The sequence below is a fragment of the Buceros rhinoceros genome, unplaced genomic scaffold, assembly GCF_000710305.1.
Source record: "Buceros rhinoceros silvestris isolate BGI_N320 unplaced genomic scaffold, ASM71030v1 scaffold9250, whole genome shotgun sequence".
Taxonomy (NCBI): domain Eukaryota; kingdom Metazoa; phylum Chordata; class Aves; order Bucerotiformes; family Bucerotidae; genus Buceros; species Buceros rhinoceros.
Window position 1 is genome coordinate 24,101 of NW_010387865.1, and position 13,537 is coordinate 37,637.

Sequence of the window (13,537 nt, forward strand, 5' to 3'; positions counted from 1 at the left end):
TTGAAATGTAAATACTTCATAAAATATGTATTTCTGAGAAGACAAAGCATGAGACGAGTCCCCGCAGCCTTCAGCTGGTGTAAATGAGCAGTGCTGCGCTGGTTTACAGTAGATGAGGATCTGACCCAGAGTTTTTTCTTAAGCCCCTCCACCCACCCCAGCATGCATGGGAGTAAGTCCAGAAATGTTGAGAGTCGGAAGTAATGAGAGCAGACGTGGCTTTGTTCCTGGATGAAAATCCACTTCGGAATTAGGGATGACTGCTTTTGAAATTGGAAATCGCTCGCAATTAATTTTCACCGGTACCTGAAGCCTCTCCTTGGCTTCCACTGTGGAAAAGCAGCGTTAGCCTTTGCCAAAACGATCTCGCTTTGGCTCTGCTGAGATCAGTAATTCCCACTGGGGCTCAAGAAAGCCGCTTGCCTCTCGCCGCAACTTTCTTTTCGGTCTTTTTGTGCCTTGAAGCGGTGGTTCCTCCACCTACCTGTAAATGCACACTCATGTTTTCCGTATGTTTTCTCTGTCTTTTTTTTCCTTTTTATTTAAAAGGTTAGGCTCCAAAATGTTCTGTCGAGGCTCTAAGCCTAACTAACAGACTTTCCTTCAAAGGGAGGAGGCGAGAAGCAGCAGAGAATCAGTGAGATTCACTTTTTTTTTCCTTGTGTCTCTTTTAGTTCCTTCAACTGCAATCTAGCAGCACCTGCCTCGACAGCTATCAGATAATTTCTTTATCTCCTAACAGAGGCCTAACTAATTTATAAAGGAAAACGCATCACCGTGAAGGCACGAGTCATTTCTCTCCCTTCTCTATGGTTGTGCTTGCCCCCCTCCCCTGCTCCCCTCACATGATGCTCCCCGCTGTGAACCAAGTTCACATATCTGTTAGGCTGCGAGCTGGCAGCGCGCCAGGCGAGAGGAGGGTCGGAGAGGGGTGACATCTCAGACAAATCAATGTCAAAGGTTTGACGTTTTCATTCATAGCGGCGTCAAAGCAGCCTTTGCCGGGGGGGGGAGGGTGATACTTTTCTCTTGCTTAAGTGGTTGCCATTTATGTTTTAATTTACTGTTATACTTTTCAAAACCAAACAGAGAAACCCTCAGTTGTCTTTTTATGCTCCATTTCCTTTTCTCCCCCGTCACTCCCCCGCCTTTCTCCACATCCTCTGCGGAGGAATCTGCTACATCGTGGGTCCCAGCTGCGCAGCGGTGGGGCTTGTCTCCCTTATACGATATCTTATGGCCACACTGGCCTGCACCTTGCAGGCTGGATGGCTGTTTCTTTGGACCATCTCTTTTCCTTTCCATGTGCTGTGGTGGTGAGCTGGCTGAGCCTGAAAAGGCAGGTTGCAAAAGTGAAGGTATTTGTTGCTTTAACTGGGAAGGCCTGGGGAACAGGCGAGTATCACCATATCCTGTTACACAGCATGGCAAAGATTCATCCAGTCCTCCTAGCCAGGTGTTTGAGTGAAAAGAAAGGGGATATCCTTCCTGGTATGAATTCTTTCTGCACTTTACTAATTGAAGAGAAGCATTGCTGATATTCTTCAGAAACCGCAGACATCTCTCTGACCACCTGAGATTCAGGATGCTGAGTATTGTTGGACCCCCAAGATTTCTCTCTTCCTTAGACCAAGGTAACCCCAAATGAACTGCTTGGCTTCCATGTAGTATTTATGATTTATTCTGGTATAAAAAGGAAAAGAATCTCTTTTCTAGAGATGACCTTTGCCCATTGCTGAGAATTTGGGCCTATGAACTTCAGCTTTTATCATCTGAGTAATTCCCTTGGAAATAGGACCCAGTTTGGATGTAGCTGTAATATTAATGGCCTGGAGCTGCGCAGATGTTCCTGCGTTGTCACCTGGTGTGTGTGTGCCCCATAAGACACTGTTACAGAGGATGAAGAATGTCTAGTCTCCTGTAAATGCACCTCTAAGTAGGACTACTCACTTTAAAATGAACGGGTTCGTAAGCATTTCCAGTATCTGGGATTAACAGTACCCAGCAGTGTCTTGTAAGCAGGACTGGAGAATAAATCATCTGGTTGAGTCTACAGGAGGAATGTGAGTCGACAGAATGAAAATAAATGCCCAGTGTGAAGCCTGGCTAGGACAGCTGACCGAGTCCCCTGTATTTAAAAAAAATGCTGTGAGGTCTCTAGTGGGCAGGGCTTTGGCTTTACACCTCAAAGAAGAGGGAAGGTGGGTCCTCAAGATGAGGAAGGAAATCAAACTGTGTATTTGGTGTCAGAGGTGGCTTTTGAAGATATAAATTAATTGGAGGGTGAGAATGTCTGACCTTTGACCCAAGCAACTCAGCAAGAAGTTGGAATGATGTAGGATCTTGTGGGAAAGAACTATGATGTGACCAGAGGGAAGGAAGCGGCAGGAGAGTTGGCTTGAGACGAAAAGTTCCTTGGGATCCTGTTGTTACCCTCTGAGCCTGAGGCACTATGAGAGGAAGGAGCTGTGTCTTTACACAGCTTTAGTTTTGGCTCATCGCTAACACGGGTGGAGACAAATGTGTGCTAACATCAGAGCAGCATGTTCCTTTGAATGAGGGTTGAGCAATGTCTCTGTTTCCAGAGGATCTGGAAGATAAAGTGGGGGAAATAAGATGTAGAAGGAGCGAAGTAAGCGGAGCGCATCTTCCCAGCCTGTATGTGTATGTCTCGGTCGGTCTCTTGTCCACATTTGCACAAGCAACTGACTGCAAACACCTTCTGCTCCCTGCGCGTGGCATCTAATGTACCATAAAATGTTTGACACCCTCTGGGTTCACAGTGGAGGCAACAAATCTTATTGTTTATCATTACAAAGTAAATCCACAATTTAATTTTATAAGCTGCTTCAACTCAGTTTGAGTTTCTCTTAGCAGAGAACGTAACCAAATGGTTCCCAGTTGTGTTGGTGCTTCTCAGGGCAAGATAAGAGGAATTATGAAAACAACAGAAATACAATTAAAGGCCTAATTTTTTCTTTAATCAGTTAGTCTGGTCAAGAACCAAGGAGACTTTCAGTGAACTGAATGTCCGAGTCCACCCTCAGTTATTTTGATGCTCTGTTAGAATTGGAATGTGTGATGGTGGCTTGTAACAGCGACAAGACTGTGGTGGGTAAAATCATGTCTCTCTCTACTCTGCTTCTGAAAGCACCAGTTTAGCTGTGGTTGAGATTTTACAGTAGTTGCACTTTTAGAGCTGCTGAGTGAGTGTCTGGGGTAAGACCTCATGTATTTCAGGGATAAATTATTAAATTGAACAAGTAAATCTCAATCGTCTTGCTATCCGTTACCAGCCTCTGGCTCGTTACATGCTATATTTGAAAAATAGGAGAAATGGTAATTTTTTTGTCTTTGTTGTTTCAGTGTTACAGAGATGAAGATGGAGAAGGTATTATCCAGCCTGATGAAAGATGATCGCTTCAAGTTGCTCAGACCAGGAAGCAAGGTGAGTTATTCTGCTGATTTGGAATTGCTCCAATTTTCATTTGCCAGTAAAACATCACAGGTATTTCCACCCTTCGCCTCTCACTTTACAAGACGAGGGTTGGTATGTCAATGAGGTCAGGCAGTGCTAACAATTACAGAGCTCCCTTGTATCACAACTGTCCAGTCTTCAAACTGTTGTCCCAAAAAGCAGTCACTTCTAACTTGTCAGCAGCTACTTCTGTCACAGGCAGTAAAGGTTTCTGGCTGCAAAGGCGTTGGGTTTTTTTCCCTCACAGTGTTTCTATTCTGCTTGGCTTTTCTGCACTAAAATACTGTTGGAGATCACAAATGACACAAAACTTGAAGAAATAAGGAAAATGTGTTTGATGATGTGTTACACAGGGGTTTTTATTATCTGTGTTTACTCAGAGCCTAAAACAAAGCTCACGGGGTTGACAGGCATCTTTTCATTGACTTCAGCAAGCTTTGGGTCCACCTTCAGGTTTATAATTCACAGAATTCAGTCATTCGCAATTGATGTCTCGGGCGTTTCTGCATTCTGGCAAATTAAATCCTCCAAGAACCCTCATTTTGAATGGAAGTCAAGAATGTGTCAAGCGTGATGCAGCATGCTCTTTTTTCCTCTCGTTGCTGTTTTGCCTGCTCATTCTTTCTGTTATACCATGTATGAGCAGCCTCGTTTCCTGCGGATGGCTGTTATGAGCTGTGGTGTTCTTGGTAAACATGCTTGTGAAAGATGTTCAGTGTTCCTACGTGCCCTATATTTCACAGAAAGCCAGATCTGCGATCCAGCTCTGTTTAAAGCTCTTTCCAACCACTGCACTGATTTTCATTGAAATCACTTGTAATGCCTATATTTTAAATGTCTGGAACACGCCTCTTCACTTGTTCAGCAAATACGTAAATGTTTAGTTGTGCTTTGTTAATGCAGATATTATTTTAAACAGTTCTGTGTGTAAACACTTTCTTTTTCTTCTGAATGTGCTTATAGGCAGGTAACTTCGAGTTTCCTTTGGAGAGTTTTTCAACAATTACATTTATGCACAAATCGCACTTCCAATTTGTTGCTGATGTGGGGCAGAATATTATCTGTTCTGAGCTTGAGGACAAATGTTAGGCAAAAAAGAGAACCACTTTTTCTAGGAAATTATGGTTTGGCTTTTGATAAGTGGCAGGAGAAAATGCCTGCTGAGTGGTGTTGAATGTCAGAGCCCAGTATCTGAGAGGTTCAAAATCATTGATCCACCTGGAAAATTCTCACCTAAACATCTCAGTGCCTTTGGAACAGCAATAAAAAAACTACTCCTACGTCTGCCTGCTACCAGGGCTAATCAAATTGGTGTTACTACCATACTTTCAAAATATAAAATACTCTACACATCTAAGCACAGAATATTCTGAAATCCTCTCTTTTGTCTTTCTCCCTTTCCTTCAAAAAAATATAAACCCAAACCATATTTGATAGTAGCTGTTACTCTGGTTTTCACTCAGCAGGGCTGCCTGGGCATGCCCTGCCGTGCCTGTTACTGTACGTGAATGCGTGTACAGAGGAGCGGGTTCCTTCTGCCTGCAGTCGAAGGTGGGCTTGAATTCTTCCCTTCCCTCTGCCTTGCAGTAAATGGGGTTTGGCCATTGACTCTGCTGGAGCTAAGATACCTGCTCAGGCTGTAGGGTGGTCTGAATCTGCTGCAGGGACATAGACATACACTATAACCTATTTTTGTGTGAATGTGAAAGGATTAGGACTGAGAGATAGAGTTTCTCTTTATGGAAAAAATTCTGTATCTTTTAAAGGGGATGGAATTACTTAAAAAATATATTAAGTGCAGTGAAGGACTTGTTCTGTTTGTTAGCTCTGCGTTTTATTGCCATCAGCAGCTCTGGTAGTGGTCTGCAGTGATTCCTCAGAAGGTGCAGGGGCATGTTTCCAGGTTTTCATGAGAGTTTAATCGCTATTGAATTCTTTCTGTTTGCTGTTAAGACAGTGCCATGAGCTGGAAATGCAGTGGGACATTGCATAGGACAGAGAGGGATCGAGGACATGTTATGGGGAGCTGAACCCGACCCGTCTGTGATGCTGCCATTCCAGAGAGCATTAGCTTTGCTTATCCGCTCTCCATGCATTGAGTCATGTATATATTATAGTCGTGCACGCAGGAACCTCATTATGATGCTCTTCGGTTCTCATTGCCTCAACTGAAGTCCATTATCAGTACCACATTGGAACATGTATTTTTTGGGCTTCTGTGTGCAGCCAGGGAGCAAGCTGAAGTGCCTGTAAAATGTATATTTTATATTTAGGTGTATAAAATATATATGTGGCTATGTCTGGGTGTGTGAATGTTCACCTGCCTACAAAGAGAATAAATTTGATCTTTCAACTTTTATGGAGGGGGGCAGGGGGACTTGGTAAGTTCTAGAGGAGGTGTGTGGAGGTTAGTAAAAAGTTGTTATTAAAACAAAATCCTTCATTTTGTTTTGAAGTATAACGGAAGCAGGAGATGTTACAGCCTCGCTTTTTGGTGCTTTTTTCCCCCATCTCTTTTTTTTTACTGTTTTAAGAAAGAACTTTTCTGCCTCAGTCTAGTTTTACCGTGTTTCAATTCCTTCTCCTGTTAATATACTCTGTTAATGAAATCAGAATCTTCCAGTACCTATCCCAACCTCTCAAACGTGAAAGCTGCAGTCTTTATACTCAGAAATTTTCTTCTGAAAGACATACCTTATCCTGATGTTTGGGGAAGTCCCCCTCATATCTTGAACCCGTTAAATAACTTTGCGTCCAGGCCCGTTTCCTCTTTGAGCTTATAGATGTTGATTTTGATGGCAGTCGTTATGCTTGTGGTTAGGGATCTGCCAGGAGGAGCTTTTACTCTAAGCAAACACAAAGTAGAGAGTTCTCCCATCCCACTCTTTCTTCATAATGGCAAGAATGCTTCTCACTTAACAGAGGTGACAAATTCATCTAGCTGGAGAGTAGATCAAGCGAACCTCTGGGGTAGGCTTTTATCTTTTGGGTCTTGGAAAAATGGGTAAGGTCTCTAATTGTGCTCATTTGTGTGTTCTTTTGGACCAGGATACGAGCAGGATTAAAGCTCACCTGTGTGAGTAAAGCGTATGAGATGGCTTCCAGTGCACTTCCAATAGCACTGGTGTGTGCTCTCTGTCCGCTCACGTGGTGTTCAGGTTTTACTTTCACAGTTTGGCTCTGAGTCAGTTTTAAATTTAGATTTTTTTTTTAATTACTCTTTTTTTTTTTTTTTTATGACCCTCCCTGGAAGGCAGGAATCAAACACAGATTTTTTTTCTTTTTTTTCATGCCCATTAGGGGGCAATTTTAAAATGAGATCTGTCTCAAGGGGCTGAGGGGGATAAAAGATGAGGTGGAGATGGGAGGAGGGGAGAAGCTGTTTTCCAAGTACATTATGTTTCCTGCTATTTGCTTTTTTCATTTATTTCTCTTGGACTGACCTCACACTTTGGAAATTATGCACCTAGTTTTTTATCCCTCATTTTTGTCTTACTTTTTTTTTTCCCCCTCAGCACCAGGAAGAAGAGATGCCTCATTTTGAAACCTAAAGGGGGGAATAAGAAAAGTCCTTTGTAATATATTGCCATATTATCACTAAATCCCCTGACAGTTGTGACACAGAAGCAAGTCACCTGTCACTTAAGCTTGAGGTCTCTTTAATTTTCTCCTGGAATTCGCACCAGGCTGTCTTTAATTTGAGGCCTTTATTGGAATTCTGAAACCTTTCTGCCTCCCCGGTGCTCAGATCTATTCTGAGTGCTGTTACAGAATGTATACAATAACCAACAGAGGGATTCGGAGGGGGCTGAAGCACTGTTTATTTAACACTCTGGAGGGATTTTCGTGCTTATTCGGTCCTGGCTACCCGGCTTTCAATATCGCTTTGACAACCGTTATGCCCTTCTCATTAATTTTAAACAGTTAAAACACAGGAAAAAGAGAAAAAGTTTTCATTATTAAAGTGCTTTACTTTTTAATAACAGAGGATTCTGTCCGCCAGGGGAAAGGGCAAGCCTCACTAATTTCACATTCATATTAAAAAACGCTGGGAAGGTGACACTTTGTGCTGCCAGGAGGCTTAACAAAAGAAAAGTGACGGGGGCTAGGAGACAGCAGGCGGGGCCAGAAAGTTTTGTGTTTCACGTCAATGGAAACTTGTTAGTCACAGCGATGAGTGTCCACTTCGGGGAGGCAGCCCCACTTGTAGATTATTAAACCTTTACGGAGGCCCCTCGACTGGAGACCGTCTCTACTGATTAATAGCTGCACGTTAAGACAAACCAAAAGGGGTGTGTGAAACGAGCTGCGTCGTGAGTCTTTCTCAGTGGGTTTGGGAGACAGATTGCAGAGACCAGAAATCTGGTAGATTCCTCCATAGCCTTAAAATACCACCGTTGTCTTTGGAGATGCAGATGGGCAGTTAGTGCAGGTAGCAAGTAAGCAGGAACTCTGGTCCCCATGCATGTTTGCTTCCTTGAAGAGTAACCCAGTGGCTGGAAGCTGGGGGATCTGGAGTTCGGAAGAGGGCACTATGCAGGGAATTCAGACTGCGTTTGAGGTTTGTCTCTGGGCAGATTTGCTGTTAAGCTTTAGAGTGGCAGATCCAGATCAGCAAAACACTCTGTGTAGGACGGCAGCAGCATTGCCTGCCTCCTGCTGTCCCCGAGGTTCATGGTGTCAGGGTGGTGTGGTCACCCTGGGCTGGCAGCAGTGCAGAGGTGATGCTTGCAGCTGCTGCAAGGGAGGGAGGGTTTTGCAGTGTGAGCATCCAGATCTACCGGGGTAGAACAACAGAATTGTTGCCTTGGCACGGACTTAGTACAGAATGGTGGGAGCTGGATGTTTGCTTTCGGTCAGCCTGGTCAGATGGGGAGGTTGACCAGTATCAGTGCCTTGGGTCTGGCACTCCTAGGCTTGGATGCTGGTTCCTGTCTGAGGAGCTTCTGAGAACTGTGGCCCTTTCCCAGCAGCAGTTCGCATCCACAGATGCTTGGTTTTGCACTTTGCTGTCAAGTTTCCATCAGCGGTTCTCTTGTCCACGGTTTCTTTCTCTGCCTGGGTACTTCAGAGACAGCCAGCCTCCTTTCTCCTTCCAGTAACATCTTGCTCCCAGGAATGTTTGTTTTCCATTTCCTGAACCGCATCCGATGGTCTGATCCTGGGAAACCTCGAGCACGTGCAAAATTGCCCTTTCAGTCTGAGGAAGCCTCTTCCATCCTGCCTTTGGTGCAAGGGGCTTGTCTTATTCTAGAAGAGCCACGTGATGGCGGTTACAGTTACATATGACTTGTTGAGAGTGAGAAAACTTAGGCATCAATAATGAGAAGTTCATTTCATTGGCTTTATTCACAGGTACTGAATTTGGTCTGTGCGCTGGAGCTTGTAGATCTCCTGCCCCACCAGTGCCAACAACAGGCACAGGGTTTGGGGGCACTGCACAGGGGAACTTGCAACATCAGTCTGAAACTGTTAGCGGGGAGTCTGGGGGGAGTTATTCCAAATACTTCCGATGGAAGCAAGCAGTGATACCTGGCCTGTTGAATCTGAAAAATAAAAAAAAAAAAAAATAGTGAGGGGAAAAGATACGTGATAGATGTTGGAAAACACAGAATTAAAAGTGATTTGCTCTCCTCACCACCCAGCGCTCACTGGCTGCTTTGACTTTAACATCTTTATCTATTTTTTTTTCTCTAGTAATATTGAGAGGATTACCTTTGTTGGCCCCTGGGTGGTTACTGTGTGATTTTACTGTTATTAAGTCTATTGTAAACTGCTTCATTATTCCTGACTCAAATTCTCTCTTTCCTCTAATCCTTCCACTGCCCTTGTAGAAATCCTGTGGCACAAACCCTCAAGAAGTCCGGGAGCGAGCCACGGTCTTACAGACGAAATTTGAAAATTACGTTCACTCTAGCGAGGGGACCATCCGGTGGGCAAAGAAAGGTCAGTGCATTTCTTCCCAGTTTATTCCAGAAGGGCTCATGCCAAGGTTTTCTTCTCGGGGAGAGCTTCAGGGAAAAGGGCTGGAAGAAACATTTTGGTGCCGTCGGGCCCTGTAGGGGGTTGAGATGGGCCCAGAAGGCTTTGCAATGATATTAAATGTTAATTTCTTGCGTTCCCATATTACGTGCAAATGAGGTTTAATCTTGGCTTTTGGATTCACATTGAAGGGCTCTGACCCAGTCGCAGGAGCGAACAGATGACGTGTGTTATGCTGGGAAGGCTGGGGGTGACCTGCTTAACCACATCCTGGTGCAATGCCCTCTAGGTGCTTTCAGTTTACACCAGGGAAGAATTTGAAGCCTGTGAGACAGGATGCCTTGGGAGCAACTCCTAACAGGCAAGGATTTTAGCCTGGAGGTTGTCGTGTGGGATGGAAATAAAACGAGAGGCAGGGCAACTAAAAAAAGAAGGCAGGAAGAAGAACTGGGGTTGATTTAATAATAATCATAGCTAGGTGCAAATCTGGGGGTTTATCTCCCAGCTTTGCCAGGCGGGATGCACAGCAGTTGTCACCAAGCAGTACAAGAAACTCTTCCCTTCCGTTTCTCATTTGGAAAATGCAGAGGAGGGTGGATTTTAGGGCAAGATGAAAAACTTGCCAGGGATATGGTAGGAATAAGCACTAAGCAGACTCCTGAGAGGAGCAAAAATGTGGTGCAAGGCAGGCACCCCTCTTCTGTGTACAGGTGTGATGCTCAGTAAGGCTGATCTGGGTGCACCTGGAAACGGAGCAGCTGTTGTAGAGGGCCGTGTTGATGGGTGAGGTATTTGGAATCCTGCTGTCTCCCTCTACCCCCTGCCACTGTATGTCACTGTACTGATTCTCACACCCCTCCTGCTGCTTGCAGTGCTGATTTTTTTCCCTTGGGGTTTTGCTTTCTCCCACAGTCACAGTGTTAGAGGCACCTATTGTGAGGTGTATTGTGCTACTTCACTGATGTAATTACTTTTATAGCTGCACTTTTAAGTCCACAGTCTCAAAGCATGTGACTAGTATGATCAAAACCTTGATTCAGCATTTATGAGCTTGTTGCCCCGCTGGGATTCCTTATATACCCCCTTGCGGACCCCTAACCTGGAATGGCTGTGACAGGGAGAACAACCGAATGGCTCCGGTCACATGTAGAAACCTCAGTGGTTTCTCTCTGTGCCGCATCTGTCACTGCATGCACACAGACCCTCCCACACACACTTGTTGCTGAGCTCAGCACTAAGAACTTTTTTAGCCATGGACAAGAAGTACAGAAAATATATCAGGAAATGCTGAAATGTTGTGCATTGTATTTATCTCGTACAGGAGCACTCCACCTCTTTTTCCTTCTCTGCTATCTACATATGCAAATTTTCCACTGCCGAGTGGCTTGCATAAGCCCCCTCTTCCTCCCCTCTGCGCCAGGCATCATGAATAATTAACATGGCAGCTGGCTTTTGCTTTCATGGCAGACAATCAATTGGAAGCTGTGCCAGAAATGCATTTGTTTCTCTCTCTTTTTCTCTTTTTTCCCATTTTCCGACCTAGTCAATGCTAATAAGCTGTGTTTTCACTGTAGCCCGCTTTCAAAAGGCATGGGGCTTCCTGCCCACTCACCCCTTCTGCCTATCACTCCTGTCTTTTCCAAACTCGAATCAAATGGTTCAGTGAAGGTGCTGCCCTTCAAACTTGATTGATTGATCAACGATGAGATGGGTGGGAGGAGGGGTATGGCTGGGCCCTGCTGCCTGAAGGACATATGTCTTGAAGTGTGGCGCTCCTTTGGGAAATGAAGGAATCTTGTCCAAATGGTGATGGGTGCTCTGTTTTGGAGCTCTGGGTACAGAGCTCAGGAGACTGATCTTTTGCGCCACTGGAGTTACAGAAAGAGTAAGGACAGAAACCCTACTGTTCTCCTCCTTATTTCACCATTTTATAGCCAGTAGTTGAGCATTTTGCCTCGTCCTTCTCTTCTCAGCACCTTTGTGTCAAGAGGGACAGCGGAGTTACAGGAGCCCACTGCTGTGGCACGATGCTTGAAGCCATGGTAGTTTTGGAGCATTCTTCCTTCCTGCTCCCACATGCTCCATACACTAGCAAGATGCCTCCACCAGTTTACCCAGGCATGCGGCTGGGCCAGTGCTGGGAGCTGCCTGCCAGCTGGGAACATGGGGCACAGGTTATGTCACCTGTCTCACTTCCATATCTCATTACCCTCTTGTCCCATTTAAAAAAGCAGCAAACCAGCATCTCTGAGTTCATCTCTAGCTTCAACATAGGCAGCTCTCTTTTCCTTTGACTTCCCAGACTTACATTTCCTATAGGCAAGTGGGGATGCGCAGATGCAAAGGACCAGTCTAAGTCCTCTCTCTTTCATGAGCGAGTCTGAATCCCACCCCAGGCCAGTATACATTGCCTTAGACTCATGTTGGTGTGGTCAGAACTGTAACAGCTCAAGAATTCCGCTCCTGTGGCATTACAGTGAGGTACCCGTTATCTGAATTGTGGCCTGTCCAGCACTGTTACCAATCTGTCCGAGTTGTTTTCATGAAGCTCTATCTCTTGATCACAACATTATAAAAGAATTAAAAACCAGCTTTTAATATCTTGCTGCTGTAGTTGCACATAAAAGCTGGAACACATGACTCTGGCAACAGTGAGAGGTGTAAAGACCTGCTAGTAAAGATTTAAAAAAGAATCATACCCACAGAGGTCTTCATTTGGGTCCCATGGGTGTTGTAATGAACGTCAGCAGCTCTGAGCTCCTCAGGGGTAAGGCAGTGGCACGAGCTGAGGTTTTTATCTGCTGATACAGCAGGGCTGTTAGTTCAGCTTTGGGTTAGTGTCTTGCAGCTCTCCCTGGTTTTGCATGCTCTGACTCAGGACGGGATCTGGCAGCTGTCTGTCAGGGCTTTGGGAAGAGGGGAGCCTTTGACGCTGTGATTACCTAACTCTGATCTGGGGAGTTAGTACCAGCAGCTTTTCCTGGCTGGAGAACTGTGGGAGATGAGCTCAGCCTTGGTAATAACAGGATCTTTAGTATCAACCATTTCAAATGCTGCGAGAAAAACAACTGTATGAGCGCCAACAGGACCACATTCGGAGCGGGAACAGGTTCGTATTGTTCCTTTTGAAGAGTTACACCTTCTCATAGCAGGTGAATTTGACCAATAACTTCACCAAAAAAAAGCAGCAGAACAGGGGTTTTGAGAGCGTTTGAGCTGATTTAGAAGCCCTCAGAGGGATGGCCTTCAGATGAGACACCGAGACGGGTATTTGGAATTTAGCATTTTCTCTGTTGGAAAACACAGGTCTCTTGATGCTCAGATGCCTCTGAAAGAGTAATGTTGTGAAATTGGGAAGAAAGTGCAAAAAACTCAATCTTTTCTTCTCATCGATTGGGAAAAGGAGTTCGCTTTACTCAGTAAACAGAGCTTTGATGGATTCCCTGGGTCCTTCCAGGAGCTGATCTGCTAAAATGACATTTTTATTACTGTTCATAAACTCCAATCTCCGGCTGCTACCAAGAGATTAGACATAAGCTGTGGGCAAACTTGCTGGTCCGGTAGCTCAACGGGCAAGGGCAGGAGAGGTTAGAGTTTAGAGCTTGCTGCTGTCAGGGTTTGGGAGGGAGAGGAAGATGCAGGTGGTGGTTGGAGTGAGGGCTGGGGGGACAGGGGAGGTTTGGCAATCAGAGGAGCAGCACGGAATCGAAGGGAGGCATTTTCTGAGCTGTGGAGTTTCCTCAATTCCCCATAGCAGAGAGGACAGCCTGGGTGTAGTTAATGTTCCAGGGACGCGGAGCAGCAGCAGCAGTGTTCATATTAGTGGATGATCGTCTTTAGAGCAATGAGCCCTCAGGGAAGGGCATTACAGGAATATAAAGATGTGAAGAGAAATTTGCACACAATTCTATTATTTTTCCCTTTTGAGCAGGTGAGCTCTGTTCTCGGTGTGATGATGAGTCAGGAAATCCATCTGGCTCTCAGATATTTATAAGGGACTAGCTAGTAACTGGTGAAAAATGCATGGACTACTGGGACTGTAATATCAGAGAAGTTTTCCTATGCCTTGACCATGCT

General features: G+C 45.0%; 1 protein-coding gene across 1 annotated transcript in view; it reads left to right on the forward strand.

The window, feature by feature from the left end:
* Positions 1-13,537, forward strand: part of DDX31 (DEAD (Asp-Glu-Ala-Asp) box polypeptide 31) — a gene marked incomplete at its 5' end in the record, with an annotated part of 46,119 nt that overhangs the window by 22,656 nt on the left and 9,926 nt on the right. The window contains 2 exons of the mRNA XM_010137504.1: positions 3,367-3,448; positions 9,313-9,424. Coding sequence (XP_010135806.1) covers positions 3,367-3,448; positions 9,313-9,424 — 194 coding nt within the window. The remainder of the gene's footprint in view (positions 1-3,366; positions 3,449-9,312; positions 9,425-13,537) is intronic.